The sequence below is a fragment of the Hippoglossus stenolepis genome, chromosome 4 (assembly GCF_022539355.2).
Source record: "Hippoglossus stenolepis isolate QCI-W04-F060 chromosome 4, HSTE1.2, whole genome shotgun sequence".
Classification (NCBI taxonomy): domain Eukaryota; kingdom Metazoa; phylum Chordata; class Actinopteri; order Pleuronectiformes; family Pleuronectidae; genus Hippoglossus; species Hippoglossus stenolepis.
The window spans coordinates 24,855,556-24,870,304 of record NC_061486.1 but is presented as its reverse complement, the minus strand read 5'-3'; the positions used below and the strand labels follow the sequence as shown (position 1 = coordinate 24,870,304).

Genomic DNA, 14,749 nt, shown 5'->3' with positions numbered 1-14,749 from the left:
TGGGACAGCATAGTCACACCGGAGTGCAGCCGCGAATTGAGACACAGCACATTCTTTCCTCTGCATGAGAATGTTATGAAACTGTACGACAGTGTCAAAGTAGCCATCAAACTCTTCTTTGACAATTCTTTTTTTGGGCAACTGTGTATATGTGTGAGTATGGATTGGCTCAGCAAAAAGGATGAGGGAGTGGAGGAGAGGAGGAGGCAGCGAAAGGAGTAAACAAAAATCCTGAGGCCTCTCTGAGGGAGACGAGGGAAAAAGGAACAGGGAATTAGATATAATATCTATTTATATCTGAGGTCTGTGCAGAGTTTTAAAGCTGTAGTTCAAACCAAAGTCAGATGGGAACATTATGCCGCTTTAATCCCTCGCTAGGAGGATCAGTTTCAATTTGAAAACATGGATAAACTAATCCAAATTCACCTCTAAATTGGAGTCATCCCAAGGCACGAAACATACAAGGCAATGATGCCACTGAATGAGGCAGGGTAGTTCATGGGCCTTCACACAGTGCTTAACCTATAAACATCCTTGTGTGCAGGAACCTTTTTATTTTCAAAAACAAGATGCTGATTAGCACAATACGAGAATCTTGTGTTCTGTTAATTCTCTATCCTCTTTAGTTTCTGTTTTTGATCCTAACTGGGTCTTTCAACCAAATTAATATATATTTTTCTCTCTGTTTGTTTGTCGTCCTACTCATCCCCCTCCTCTCCCTTCCATCTCATCTTTTCTTTCTTTCCCTGATCTCCATTTCTTTCTGTGCCCAACTCCTCCCCTCCCTCTGTTCTTCTCTTTCTTGCTGGTACCAGAGATGGATATGGGGTTGCCAGATGAGGGAGACTGTTGCATCAATGCCCTGTGTAGCCAGATCAACACCTCCTTCACCCATCCATCGGAGGAGCTTTTTTGCAACCCCTCCATGTCAGTGAACGGCCCTCCAACCGGAACTGTGCCCCCTGTACTGCCCCCACCGCCTGCACCGATGCAGGGTAAGAAAGACTGCATCAGATCAATAGTAATGGTGAACTATCCTCAGTGGTGAGGAATTTATTGCACTTTCTAAATCTTTTATTTCATTCCCTTAGCCAACTCCTCCTGGGTGCAGCCAGAGCCTCCACACCACTCTCCTCCTCCGTCTGTGGCAATGCAGATGCAAAGCGGACACAGACGCACACCATCCGAGGCAGAACGATGGCTGGAGGAGGTCTCGAAGGCCATCAAGGCTCAACAGAGCCCTCCCCCAGGCCCCACTATCCCCATCATCCCTGGACCGCCCACAATGTCGATTCATCAGATGTCCAGTCAGACAGCCATGTCAGCTGCCCCAGTGTCCACTGTCTCCATGGCCCTTGGCACCATGACCAAACCTCTCATCTCGGGCACCTCTGTCCTCTCAAGTCAGGCCTCAATGCCCCTTCCACCCATGTCGATATCATTAGTTCCTCTAATACCAGGCCCTCCAGTGTCAGGGCCTCCTATGTCCCTTCCTTCCATGTCAATCCCCACGATGTCCGGTCCAAGCATGTCTGGGGCTCCCATGATCCAGCCATCTCATCCTGGGCCCCCAGGCTCCCTTCCAAGCTCCATGCAGCCCTTCCCCTTGGCTTTTGATGCTTGCCCGGCCGCTGTGGGAATGTTTGCCAGCCAGCCTGTTCAGCAAGCATTTGTGCCCATGCAGACCTACATGCCAGGCCTGGCCAGCAGTATGACCTACCCCAACGCTAGTGTGCCTGTCGTGGGCATTACGCCATCGCAAATGGTGGCCAATGTGTTCTGCACCGCCACAGGTTCATCAGGTGCAGGTGGAGCCATAGGCTCGGCTGGAGGAGGACCCAAAGTAGGGGCACTCGGAACGGTTGGCCAGCACCAGTCTTACCAAGGAGCACCTGGTGCAGTCGGTTCCACTGGTGGGTTTTCCACACCACCATTCTCTTCCACGCCGCCATTATCATCCGCTATCAATGGCCTCCCACTACATAGCAGCGCCATGATGAACCTCCAGAATGGGACGTCCAACAGTGGCGGGAATGGTGGCAGCAGTAGCAGTTGGCCACCAGAGGGCAGCCAGCTAACAGCTCCAGTGGCTAGCAATTCTCAAGATGATGATCGCTTTGAGGCCAAGTGGGCAGCACTGGAGACCAAACCAGCGACTCAGCAACCAGGAAATAAGGCGCCTGCTGCAGCAGCGAACCCATTTTCCAACAATCTACAGAAGACTTTTGAAATTGAGCTCTAAGACAAACTCGGCCTCCCAAAGCTGTAAGGGTAGTCCTGGAGTTAAAGCCTGAGTAAGATAGGCACTAAAGGTCCCTACAGTTAGCCTAGCATCTGACCTGTGGCCGCCTAGCAACTTGTTAAAATATCTGAACAGAGGCAGTACTATTATGATATTAATTGCTTTCTTTACACTCCCATGAGAGCTTGTGCGAAGGTTGGCAGGTTGTTAGGCAGCCATTGGAGGATCAGGCACCAGACTGGATTGACTGAATCTTTCAACTCCACCTGCTACATCCTCTATTCCCTGCTTTCACCGCTCCACTCTGGCTTTACTTTACCTGCTGCAAGTCCCTGGATGTACTGTACACGCCCCTTTGAGAACACTGTGGGGGCACAGTTCAGCAGTTTCTTTCTCTAAAAGGGGACTCCACTCGGATGCATTCCAATTCTTTGAGATGTTTTTGGCAGATTGGTTTCTGGTGGAGATGCAGTTGATTGATTTCTGGACTTATGATCAGACTTTTGCTGATCTTAGCCATGCACAGCGGAAGCTTGGATACCTGAAATGACTAGCCAATGATGGATGACCTGACCTGACTAACCCAAAAGGACAAACTTACCAATAGTAGAGATTTATGGCCAAAATTATTTTTATTTATTGTATTTTATTTTTTATTTTAACAAGTTATATATACTTTAAAATCAATTTGAAAGCAGTGTTTCAGGAGGGTTGTTTTTTTTATATCCCCCATATTTATTTTTGTTGAACCTTAAAGAGGAGGGAAACTATTTTGGTAGCAAACAAGTTAAACATATGACTGCACAGCAGTAGAGGGAAATCATTGCGGGAAACTGAGTCATGTAACAAGAACCAAAAAGCCAGGCCTGACAGTACAGCAGTGTGTAGTGAGACGTGTGGAACTTTAAGTGTATATAGCGGCATGTTTCTTCCACCCGTTGGCCCTCACGTATATATGCTCCACTGCAGCTGAGGTCAGGTGGGTCAGTGTGGCTTCACTTTGGCTCCGTAGCTCATCTGTGTTGCTAACGCCTTTCTTAAAGGGCACTAGGACATGAAAAATCACTTCAGGATATCCAGCACACAGACACTCTGGACAATACAGCACAACCGTCCTTTGGACTCCGACATCATCTCCAGACAAACCCAAGAACTCGAACAACTCAGTGGAAATGAAATTTAAAAAAAATAATCTACAACACTGTGCAACTGGTTGAAAAAAAGATGCACTACATTCCAACTTTCATAAATCCTCAAATATGTTCAAACACAGGGTATAGTCTCATCACGTACAGTATGATTGTGTATTCACCTTTGGTATACTGCTGGATCCGTTGCAGTGGTACTGAAGAGGAACATGAGCAAACATAGACTGAGGCATGACAACTGAAACAACCAAAAATCAGTGAATGAGATCTGTTACAGAACTATGAGAGATAACCGAGATTGGATTTATAGATTAGCAGATAGAGAAGAAGAAGAAGAACAGCTGAAGAATAAATGTCTAGAGGAAAAAAGGGAGGTAAACCTGTATGTGTGAGACTGAAGGAGAGAATGGAGTTATACCTTTAAAAAACGAGATGGAGGAAGTCTGAAGGAAGGAAAAAGAGAAAATATGCCAGGAAAAAGACAGATTGTGTGAAAATATTAAGAATAAACACGCATTCAGTTTACAGAGTGCTGTCTGCCATTTTTAAATCCTTTCTTTTGCCTCAAGGTCAAAAACCAGTCCCGACTTCAGCATCATCTCCTCAACTCTTCAAACTCACAAACAAAACGTTTCATTATATTTCAAAGAAATCTTGCTTTCTATATATTACAATTTCATACACAGTATGTACAACTCCCTATATATAAAATTTTATTTATTAAAGAATTCTGTGTTGCTGCCTTGAGTCATACAAGTCCAGGTCTATTCAAGAGGAAGAAGAAATGTTCTTTCTCAAAGGGCTTTTTCCACAGGTTGTTTCTGTATGTTATATAACCTGTAATCCGGCCAGAGATCCTGTTATGTTTCCTGGGAATTGAATTGTATGGATATGAATTGCCACTGATTAGGTTTTCAGCTCATTAATGCCCCACAGTTTACTGGCTCTCTTCCTGCGCCAGTGATCCCCTCTGGCAGTCTGCTTTCTCAGAGGTCCTACATTTCTGTGCCACCGGCCTCATTTACACCATCTCGGTTTCCTCCCAGGGTTTTCAATCAATACTTCTTCCCATTTCAAACCACTCCAAACTGCTCCCTCTATCAGGCAAAGACAGATTCCCTCATGAAATCAATGCTTTTGTTTTCGCTGAAAATTTATTTTAGCCTTCCACTATTGTTTGCGCGTCCTCCAAATTTATAAATGTGGGTTAATTGTGTTCTGCTTTCAAGCAAACTAAATTACCTCATAAACTTGATTGTAAAAACCATAGTTAAGTGATGGTAACAAAGCGAACCAGTTTATTTTTAATCTTTATTTACAGAATTTTTGTATTTAAACCTACATATTTGTATTGTAATTACATTGTACAAAAGATAAATAAAGTAATATAATATTACACTGTCTTATGTTTTGTGACTTTTTGGCTTTTCACAAGTAACTACTATAGTTTTCTTTTCTCTGGCTTGTCTTTTTTTTTTTTTAAACCTATTTGGTTTCATGCACATTACTTTATGAACTTTTCTTTTTTCCCCAATTTATTTCTTTATCTTTTACCCTCAAACTCACCCTCATCTTCTCATTTCTGCCTCCTGGGATCTCTATGATGTCTGTTCTTATCAATCTGACTTTATTCTGTATTTCTATTCAGCTGTGGACAACATTTTTATAAATAACCCACAACATTGCAAAAGTCAAAGAGATGTACTGTTAAAGCAGATAAAACAGAATGTCTTTAAAACACAATGAAGGGCTCTAAACACAAACAATAAGTACTTCACAGAGATTCACTGTATTTTTTTGTTTTTATCGTTTTTTTCTAGATGTGTATATGCCATAAAACACAGCAAATTACTTCCGTTAAAAATATCAACCATAAATTAAAATTGTAATCTAAATTAATATAACGGGAAGTCATAGATTTTTTTACAGGATTATTTAATTGCTTAATGGTCTTGAATGTTAAGTTCATTCAACTCGATGTCAAAATTCGAAAAAAAACACATCCTATAGCTGAATGTATGCATTTGTATCTGTAAATGTCTGAAGAATACCTTTTTTTTCAGTTAGTCGATGGTAAGTGTAACTTTTGCTGCCAGACACTAAGTTTACAGCAATAGTTGTGGTTGTACAAGGGGAAATCAGTGTGTCTGGCCAAGATAAACATTTTTACATCACTCTGCAACCACAAGCTATTCAAATTGTTGAATTAACATCTCAGTATTTGTATGGACAAACACACACGCTAATCTAACTTCCGACTTAATATTTAATGGACATGAAAGTAGACACATATGAAAGTGAATTGCTAAGTTTCATTAAAGTTACTGTTGCTCTTTAGTGTCACTTACAGTATATTGTAGACATGCATTCCCTCCCCACACACACACACACACTCCAGGGTGTATTGCTGTCTAACCAGCGCTGTCCTCGAGTCAGCTGGGCTGAGCAGTGCTCAGGTCACTAATGGAACGAGACAAGGCCTCTTTTCTTCTTAAGGGCCGTGAGAAATGGGGCAAACACAGACGCACACACACACACACACACACACTAAGCTTTTGAGTGGTGGTATAGCAGTAACTCTCACTCAGCCATTGTCCTCTGATCTGAGGTCAGAGTCAGTGAGTGTGTTGCTGAGGAGTCAAGGAGGGAAGATCAGCAGAAATCTTTGACTGTGGTTTGACTCCAGTGGATAGACAATTGTTTCTTATTGTGTAATTCATTGTGAGTCAAAGTGTTGATGAGGAAAGCTTAGATGGCATCATGTTATGTGCTGCAGGTTCTGTGATCAGGGTTGTTTTGGGTTACATTTTTTCTCAGTGGCCTTGGCACAGTTAATGAAAGAAAGTTATGATTCTCAAAACACTGTGAGCAATTGTCAGCTCTACAGTTCATGTCCTCAAAGTAGAATATGCACCCACACAGAATTCAGGTATCTGACAAATATCTGCAGGTAAATCAGTGATGCACTGCATTATCCTCTGTGATCAGAACATCACACTGATTTCCAAACAATCTGTAAAAGTCTCACCATCATGCTTATTCCCATGAAATATATCGATTGAAACACACGTTTAAAGGTTTCAGTTAGTATTATGTTCATAATTGAATTTCAATGCAACTTATAGCAGATTGTCAAATTCTGTCAATGGAAGGGATGGGGGGTTTATTTTGAGGGGTATTTATTTTGGATGACCAAAATATAAACCATAATAATCTACCATCCATACATAACATTTGTAGAATTAGTTATATTTATGTTAATTCATTAAGATAACTATAATATCGAACTCAATTTATTTTACCCTCCTATACAAGCATTAAATGAAACCACAACACCTTACTGTTCAAGTCGACTCTGAACAACCACAGTGCCTGCACCATCACATTGTGCTGTATAATAAAGTTTGCTACAACAGACTATAAAGGGGATGGCGATGCTTGGTTGCCATGGAGATATAGTAAAACGAATTTATAACATCTTGAAAGAGCAGTTGTCTGCAAAAACGACCTCCCATGTATATAAATTACTGTGCCAGAATATAAAGATAGTAGCTGAGAATACTATATCATCCTAATGGATTGTCACGGCAGGTACGACAAACGTGCGTGTGTGTGTGTGTGTGCGCGCACATGGGTATTGGAGCAATAATAGTACAGTAAAGTAGTATTGTAAGTCAGCCACAAAGGGGGGGTGTGCTCCCAGGCAGCAGGGTAAGTTGTGAAAAAAAGGTAAATTGGAATATAGGGTTATACGTCACATGACAGAGACACTCATATGATTCATCAGTGTAATACACATGACATATGATGATCATGTAGAGGAGGACATGTCACACACACACAGGGGGTCATTTGCATGCTCATTGAAGGTGACAACTAATAATGCTGAGGGCATCTCTTCATCTTTATTAGAAAGTCCTGTTTTTTAATTGTGTATGTGTGGGTGTTTCTGTATGTGCGTGTATGTGCATGTGTGTGTGTGTGTGCACGTGCACACTAGTGTGTGTATGGCATTAACAATTTGTCTGTCAAGCAAGTGATAGAAGTGAACACAGAACTCTTTGATGTTCAAGTTTGATACAATCATGTTGATACATTTTGTTTGATATTGTATCAAATTGTTACTTGTCCTTTGTTCTTTGAACTAGTCGTCTGGTCAATTACCACTTCAATCCCTAAAGAAATAATTTCCTACGGAGACTTGGAACGAACATGTCACTTTGTTGAGACATCTCACAATCTACTTCGAACTCCTCACTACCTGCAGCAAACCACCGCTGGTTTAAGAAGAGAAAGGAAACACTGCAGAGGAGAAACGTCAGCAAGGACATTACTCTTGCTGAAATGGCAGAAAATACAGTTTCAGGCGGCTGTTTGACAGCAGCTAAACTGACGGGAGTAATTAAGTACATTTACTAAAGTACAGTACAAAGAATGCTTTAACTATAAGTATCTAAGATTTCTTCTGCTTTATATCTCAAGCTAAAAATGTCAAAGGAAAAGATGCATAATTCACAATGTAAAGAAAAATGATTCAGATGTTCAGTAGGAAAGAGAGAGATGAAGAAACAGAGAATGTGTTGTTTAAAGTTCAGGTATGAACAACATCAAGGGTTGATGATTTGTGTGTTCAGGGTTGCATGAAGCTGGTTATATATCAAGCACTGAATGTTGGACTAGTAGCTCCGGCAAAACTCTGCTTTAACACTTTATCAAGGCTGTAACTTAATTTAAACACATCCCAAGAGGTGGCCCTCAAGATCCTCAAACTTGAGCGTTCAAGGTTTTTTGTCACGTTTTCTTGCTCATAACTTGTTTATTTAAGGAACTGCTGATACCATGCTGTGGCACCTACACCTCCTATATCATGTTTCCTCTTTCCTCCACAGATGAGGATGCTTAAGGCAGTGAGTGCTCCTGACCCCGCCAAAACGAACTTGGTCCACTGCATGGAGACGTTTCAGAACGCCAGACAAACCTGTCTGGTGTTTGAGCAGCTGGACATGAACCCATCCACCTGATGGGTAACGTGGAAAGCCCATAGTAAGTAACTGGTTTCAGTCGTAGTTGTATTAATGAGTTGTTGATTGATTGTTCACTGACTAATCCGCTGATTTCTGTTTTATTCAGTTAAATGGATTGTCTGGACAAAATGGGATCTTAGACTTGGACGACGACGAAGATGGCGGCTTTTGTTCAGATGGTGTAGCTGAGGAAGAGCCCAGGGTGGAGGAGGCTTCAGCCGTACCACAGTCAGATGACACAGGCTCAGCCGTTCCTCACTCCAGTGACAGGGTTGAAGACATGGATCCCCCATGTGATGGGACTGAGAGCAAACAAGTACCTGAATCAGCTCAGGAGACACAGCTCTGTGAAGAGACATGTCCTGCCAAACTCAGCAGTCTGAAGAGGATGAGGAAGATTTGGAGCAGAGTTGTCCAGACAGTGTTCGGACGCAAATGAATATGGATGTGGTAATAAATAATGTGTAAATAATGTAAATGAAGTGCACAGTAACATTTTCCTGTTGTTTTGTTCAGCCAACAGTTTTAAAACCTAACGATATAAATGTTTGATATTGAAAAGAAGAAGACAAATAAAATATCTTAATACATTTACCTTCAGATGTGTTTATTTCTGTCTGCCCCACAACATGAGGAAGACAGTGACAGTTCATTTGCTGCATTGCTGCCTAGTGGTGATGTTCCTGTCTGCTCCAACTGAATATAGGTTTGAAGAAAGTAGAAATGTAATGATTCCAGTCGGTCAACATTAACACATGTTGTGATGAAACATGAACGAACAAAGAAGAAGAGGAAGAAAACACTTATAGTGCTTGTGTGTGTGTGTGTGTGTGTGTGTGTGTGTGTGTGTGTGTGTGTGTGAGATCATTCAGATCAATTCAAGCTGATCATACATGAAGGTGTGTGTGATCTTTCTGTGATGTGACTCATTGCATCTTATACTAGGAGACATGTAGACATGTGTGAGTGTGTGGATAGAAAACATCACTGTGGGGAATGAAGCGTCACTTCCAATTAGTGCTGTCTGTCTCTGCTGCTGCTTTCAGTGGATGTTAAATGAAGGTTGTTGCCGCTTTAGACGCTTTGCATCCCTGTGTATATACAGTATATAACTAGAGATAGACGGGAAGAAGGTGTGTGTGTGTGTCCAGACGAGTGTGTGTGTGTTCATCTGCCTGTGTGTGATAGCAGTATAAGCTTAGACTCAGTAATGGTGTTTGTGTAATGGGCCATGTCTAGACTGTCAGATCAGCACTGGATAATGCTGTACACACACACACTCACACATACAGTCGTGTCTCCATGACTTCGGGGGGACATCACATTGGCTTACATTGATTTCCTGGAGACTAACTCTAACATTAACTATAGTTACTACTCACCTAACCCTGACTCTTACCTTAAACCTTAAAATAAACCTAACCTTAATCTTTAAACCTAACCTGAAACATGAGATATTTCAGGAGAACTTTTTGTCCCCATAAGGAAGACAAGTCCCGTAATGTGACCCCCACACACACACACACACACACACACACACACACACACACTAAGGCCCCGTACACACCTGGTATTAACATGTGGTTTTTGTCATTTGCCCTTCTGGGCAAATTAATTAAATCCACTGAACCCCCAAACAAACCTCATTTATGAGGACAGACATTCTCAATACACTGGTCTTTAGTCTTAAACACACACTATAGTCTACTGCTGGTGATCGTCACTGGTATAGTGTGGTCAATGTGACCTTGCCCTTCTTGAAGCAAGTAAGAAGTAATTACATTGATTAATTGCATATGTTTGTTATTGATTAGTGCAGCAGCTCACCTATTGTTCAGTGCACAGCTGGTTCTAACAGTACAAAACGCTTGAAAGAAGTGGAGCAGTGATCCATAACAATGTATGTACCAAGCAAACAGGCTGTGACAAGGTTCCACTCAGTGTGTGTGTGTGCATGTAGAAAAAATAGAAGAAATACTGACTTTGGCCCTAAGGGTTTGAAGTCAAATGCCAAGGCAAGGACACACACACACACACACACACACACACACACACACACACACACACACACACACACACACACACACACACACACACACACACACACACACACACACACACACAGTGTCAACTTATACCACCCCCTGGCAGCAGCTGTCACTCATCGGTACTGGGAGACTGGCCTGCTCTCACTCAACCTTTGTTCACTGTCTTCCCATCATCCGAGCAGTGATGTACATCGTCTGCTTATTAGGCCTCTGAAGCAGAAAGCAGAGGGGGGGGGGGACTTCCTTTGGGCTCCGCTATACCTAATAAGCCCAAAGCAGACTGCGGTGCCAAGTCTTGGAAATGAACTCAATCTCCTCATTGTGTGAGTGCTTACTCACAAGCTTAATCACTCACTCGCTCATTGTTTGGCATCATGTGCATGACAGATTGTCAGTAATATGAGTAAATGCTGTAATATTTATGTCTTCCTCTAGAATGACGGGTTTATTATGATGCCACAGTCGGGGCTCTGATTACTCTGTAGTAATGCAAAGCTTAAGTAATCGTAAGAAGCTTTCCAGTGTATTGGATGGTGAGGACGCTGCTTCATAATCACTGCCATCTATACATGGAGAGACCAGATCACCTCTGCTGGTTTTACATGTGGGCCATGTGCACAACATTACACATTCCTCTGCACCATTTTTGTGAGATCAGCTGCAGTTATGAAGAGCGGTGAGAGGGTCTCACTACATGAATAACTTACTGGCAGGGAACATGCAAATTCCTGACGTCCAAATAGGACAACTTAATAGTGAAATCCCCTGCTGGGGCTCACCCAGGACAGTTAACAGTAGGTGGTCTCATGTAAAATTCACCATGGTGCCGCTACAATATTCATGTTCATCTAGCACCTCCCAGTGTACGTAGAAGGCATCGCAACACGGGCCTAACCACCACCTTAATATCTAAAGTAGAGTTGACCTGATTTATCTCAGGTCACTACTCTGGGCTCATTGTGATGCTTGCATCAGCACCAGTAACTTTTAAAGAGCAGTAAATGTCTCTTGAAAAAAGTACTATTATTGGGACATAAATAATGTCCCAATAATCTCTGTCCCACAATATGGCTCAGAGGGTTTTAAACTAATAACCAATAATCAAATTACATTTGGGGGGTTGTAATTTTAATCAACTTATCTGAACTTAAATAATAATAATAATTTCTACTACACTGCAAATTTGTAAACTCCACACCCCTGTAGATATCAAGGATTTACTAACCCCCCATGAGCCTGCACGCCATCTTACACCAGATGATAGTCATCTTCTGGTAGTTCCCAGAGGCCATCATGCTTTTGCAGTACAGGCCCCCAAACTCTGGAATGACTTAACCAGCTGAGATCAGAAATGATGCACCTGCTTTTAAATCCCTTCTTAAAATGTTCTTTAAAAACTATCTAATTTAAAGTATTTGAATTATCATTTATTTTATAGTTGTTTTATTGATTTCTGCATGTGAAGAATTTATTATATATATCATTATTATTATGGTTATTACACATCTGTTTTAACACCAAAGGGGCCTCTGTCACACAGCAGACACTTGGTAGAAAAAGCACAAGAGTTATAACCATCAACAGGACCTCAAAATCAAAGCTGACAAACAAAACTGAAGCACCAATAATTTCATCATCTTCACTTGTGCTCTTCCAACTGAGCCGTATCCAAATATGCTCAATATACGTTGAGCTAGTAGCATGAGGGACATCTATGTGTGGAACTTGGTTACACAAGCTTAACCTTGCACCTGCATATATAGCCACCACCCTTTTATTCTCTGTTCTGACCTTTACTCTCAGTTCTTCCACTGCCTTTGTAGATAAATCCCACAAGGAAACTTTATGGTTTATGAAACATGAAACAACCTTTGGATTTTTGAACAAAAAATTATTCCCACTCCCTTGGTAATAAAAAAAGAAATGCCAGACATACATTTGTAATCTGCTTATTAATTTACGTTAACCGTACGTTGTTGAATTACAAATCTTTCTAATGAATTTTTTACATTTTCCCCATGGATTCATTATTACTGTTTTCAATGTGTTATGCTATTGTGATGAATATTTCTTAGTTTTAATTATCATCTGAATGTTTTTAGTTGTTGGCAGCGTCTTCACGTGATGTAAGGTTATTATTAGTATTATTAATACATAAAAGGAAATTAAATATGTCATGTGTATAAATGTTTGGTGTGTGTGTGTGGTAGAGTGATTATAGGGTCACTACAGGGTTAGGATGTATACATATATATAATCCATTAGTTAATATGAATATTGACGAACTCTTCAAACACACAACTCCAGTACAAACACAACACTACTACACAAGTTACAATATCAAAGGAAATCTATGTACAACACCAACATCTTCTCACTCAGCAGTTATGATAATTAAAAACTGTGACAGAATAACTCATGATTCTCTGTACTCTGGATCGAAAGTGTTGTCATAAGCATAAAATAACATTACCACAACAGAACAGTGGTCAGGATACCACAGATAATGAGTATATGTAGCCAGACCACGTGTTGAATTCCACCTGTTTCCGTCTGATCCTGTGACTGGTGGGTTTGCAGGACCACACACAGTAATAACAGTGCCGACAGTGTGGTTTATCTGCAGCGGCTCCAGAATCACTCAGTCAAAACCTCTGGTCGTCCATGCCAACACCAGCACAACTTTTCTACTGACGCTTCAGAGTGTGAGGTCTCTGTCTGCAGCTGCAGCTTCACATTAAATCAGTCTGAAAGTGTGGAGGCCCTGCAGAGGAGGAATTAGCTCTGAGCAGCAGCTCTGTGCTGTAGAAAGTAAGAAGCTGCCACTGATCACCACCATAAAGCCAATAAAATATTATAATATTTGGCTTTACCTTCAGATTAGCATCATATTATGTTTAATATTCCCTACATTTGGAAGCTAATTCACTGTGATGTGTGACACTGTCCTTATAAAGATGCTCCTGGCTCTCCTCTGTCTGTTGCCCGACTCCGTGCATAATCTGTGTCTGTGAGGCTGAAATCAATTTAGTGTGCATAATTCATTTATGAAGGAAATGAACGCTGCTTCAGGGATAATAACCAGTGATGCATTAGTGCGCTGGACACCAGGAGCTGTGACCTTCAGATAACCATGAACTGGAGGTTGTATGGAAAGGAGGAGGGAAATTGTGTGGAAACACAGTCGCACAGTGTGTACCTGGGTGCCACCTGCTGTAAACAGCAGCATCATTGACAGTTCTCTGTGTAAGTCAGCTAGAGGCCCAACTCATATATCTTTAAAGGAAAACCAACACAAAGAAAGGGAATTACTTAAAGGACAGTAAGTAAATATAAGTAAATACAGACAGGATGAGAGAAATGGTAGACGTGGGACCCATTTTATCACGCACACAACAAAATCAGAAACGTCCACTAGTTGAGGTCTTCTGTGCTGCTGTAAACGAACCTGCTGCAACTGATGATAACCTGTGGAGACAAACATTTTTTATTTGATATAACTTTTCAATTCTGTGCCTCAGTCATTTCAGATAGAATTACATACCTGTATTTATTTTGCTTTTGTAAATATAAAAAGATCAGTAACCAGAAGCAATTCATTACTCAGATGAAGCTTTTTTGCCTCACAAATACCAGACCTCCTGCTCACAGACACAAAACCCACAGAAATGTACACGGCTCGAAGTTTATAAGTAGCATATAGGCTTCAGTATAAGAGGATTAAATCAATACCACTTTCTTAGTGAATTATTATGTCGCTCCAAAATTGATTAGTCGAGGACGAGGAAATGCAAGGAAGACATTAAAACACCTTCAATAAGAAGATAAACATTTTGACACAGGGAAGTCAATTTCCCAACAGGACACAGGGTGAAAGATTCTGCAGACCATATTCTCACTGATAACATCAGCTTTTGTTTGTTCATTATTTATCATTGAATTAATGATTGTTTTTTTTAAAATATATTTTTGTATTCTATTGTCATAGTGGCTGTGTCCAAAGTCACTGTTTATTTACATGTATTATATTTATACTATACCATTTTCTTTAAGTGTTAAAATTCTAAGTGTGTAATGTGTACACTACCTTCAAAGAATGAACAGAATGGAGTGAAAAACAAGTGTCCCTAGCCGCTACACTCGTCTCTGCTAACAATCCCATAATTCAACAAACTGCATTTTACAGCCTTATCTGTCGTTAAGAGAAAATGATGACTCATGGAAGGGAGATGTTTAATACTCACTAATGTAAATACATCAAAAATCTGTTAGAACAAGTGACACACG

At 41.0% G+C, this 14,749-nt stretch overlaps 1 protein-coding gene across 4 annotated transcripts in view; it reads left to right on the top strand.

Annotated features, from left to right (window-relative positions):
• numbl (NUMB like endocytic adaptor protein) overlaps window positions 1-4,786 on the top strand; it is a 61,114-nt gene extending 56,328 nt beyond the window's left edge. For all 4 annotated transcript variants that reach the window (XM_035154997.2, XM_035154996.2, XM_047339661.1 and 1 more), the window contains exons 8-9: window positions 816-995; window positions 1,092-4,786. In XM_035154997.2, coding sequence (XP_035010888.1) covers window positions 816-995; window positions 1,092-2,242 — 1,331 coding nt within the window. In that variant the 3' untranslated portion in view covers window positions 2,243-4,786. The remainder of the gene's footprint in view (window positions 1-815; window positions 996-1,091) is intronic.
• Window positions 4,787-14,749: the final 9,963 nt, after the last annotated feature.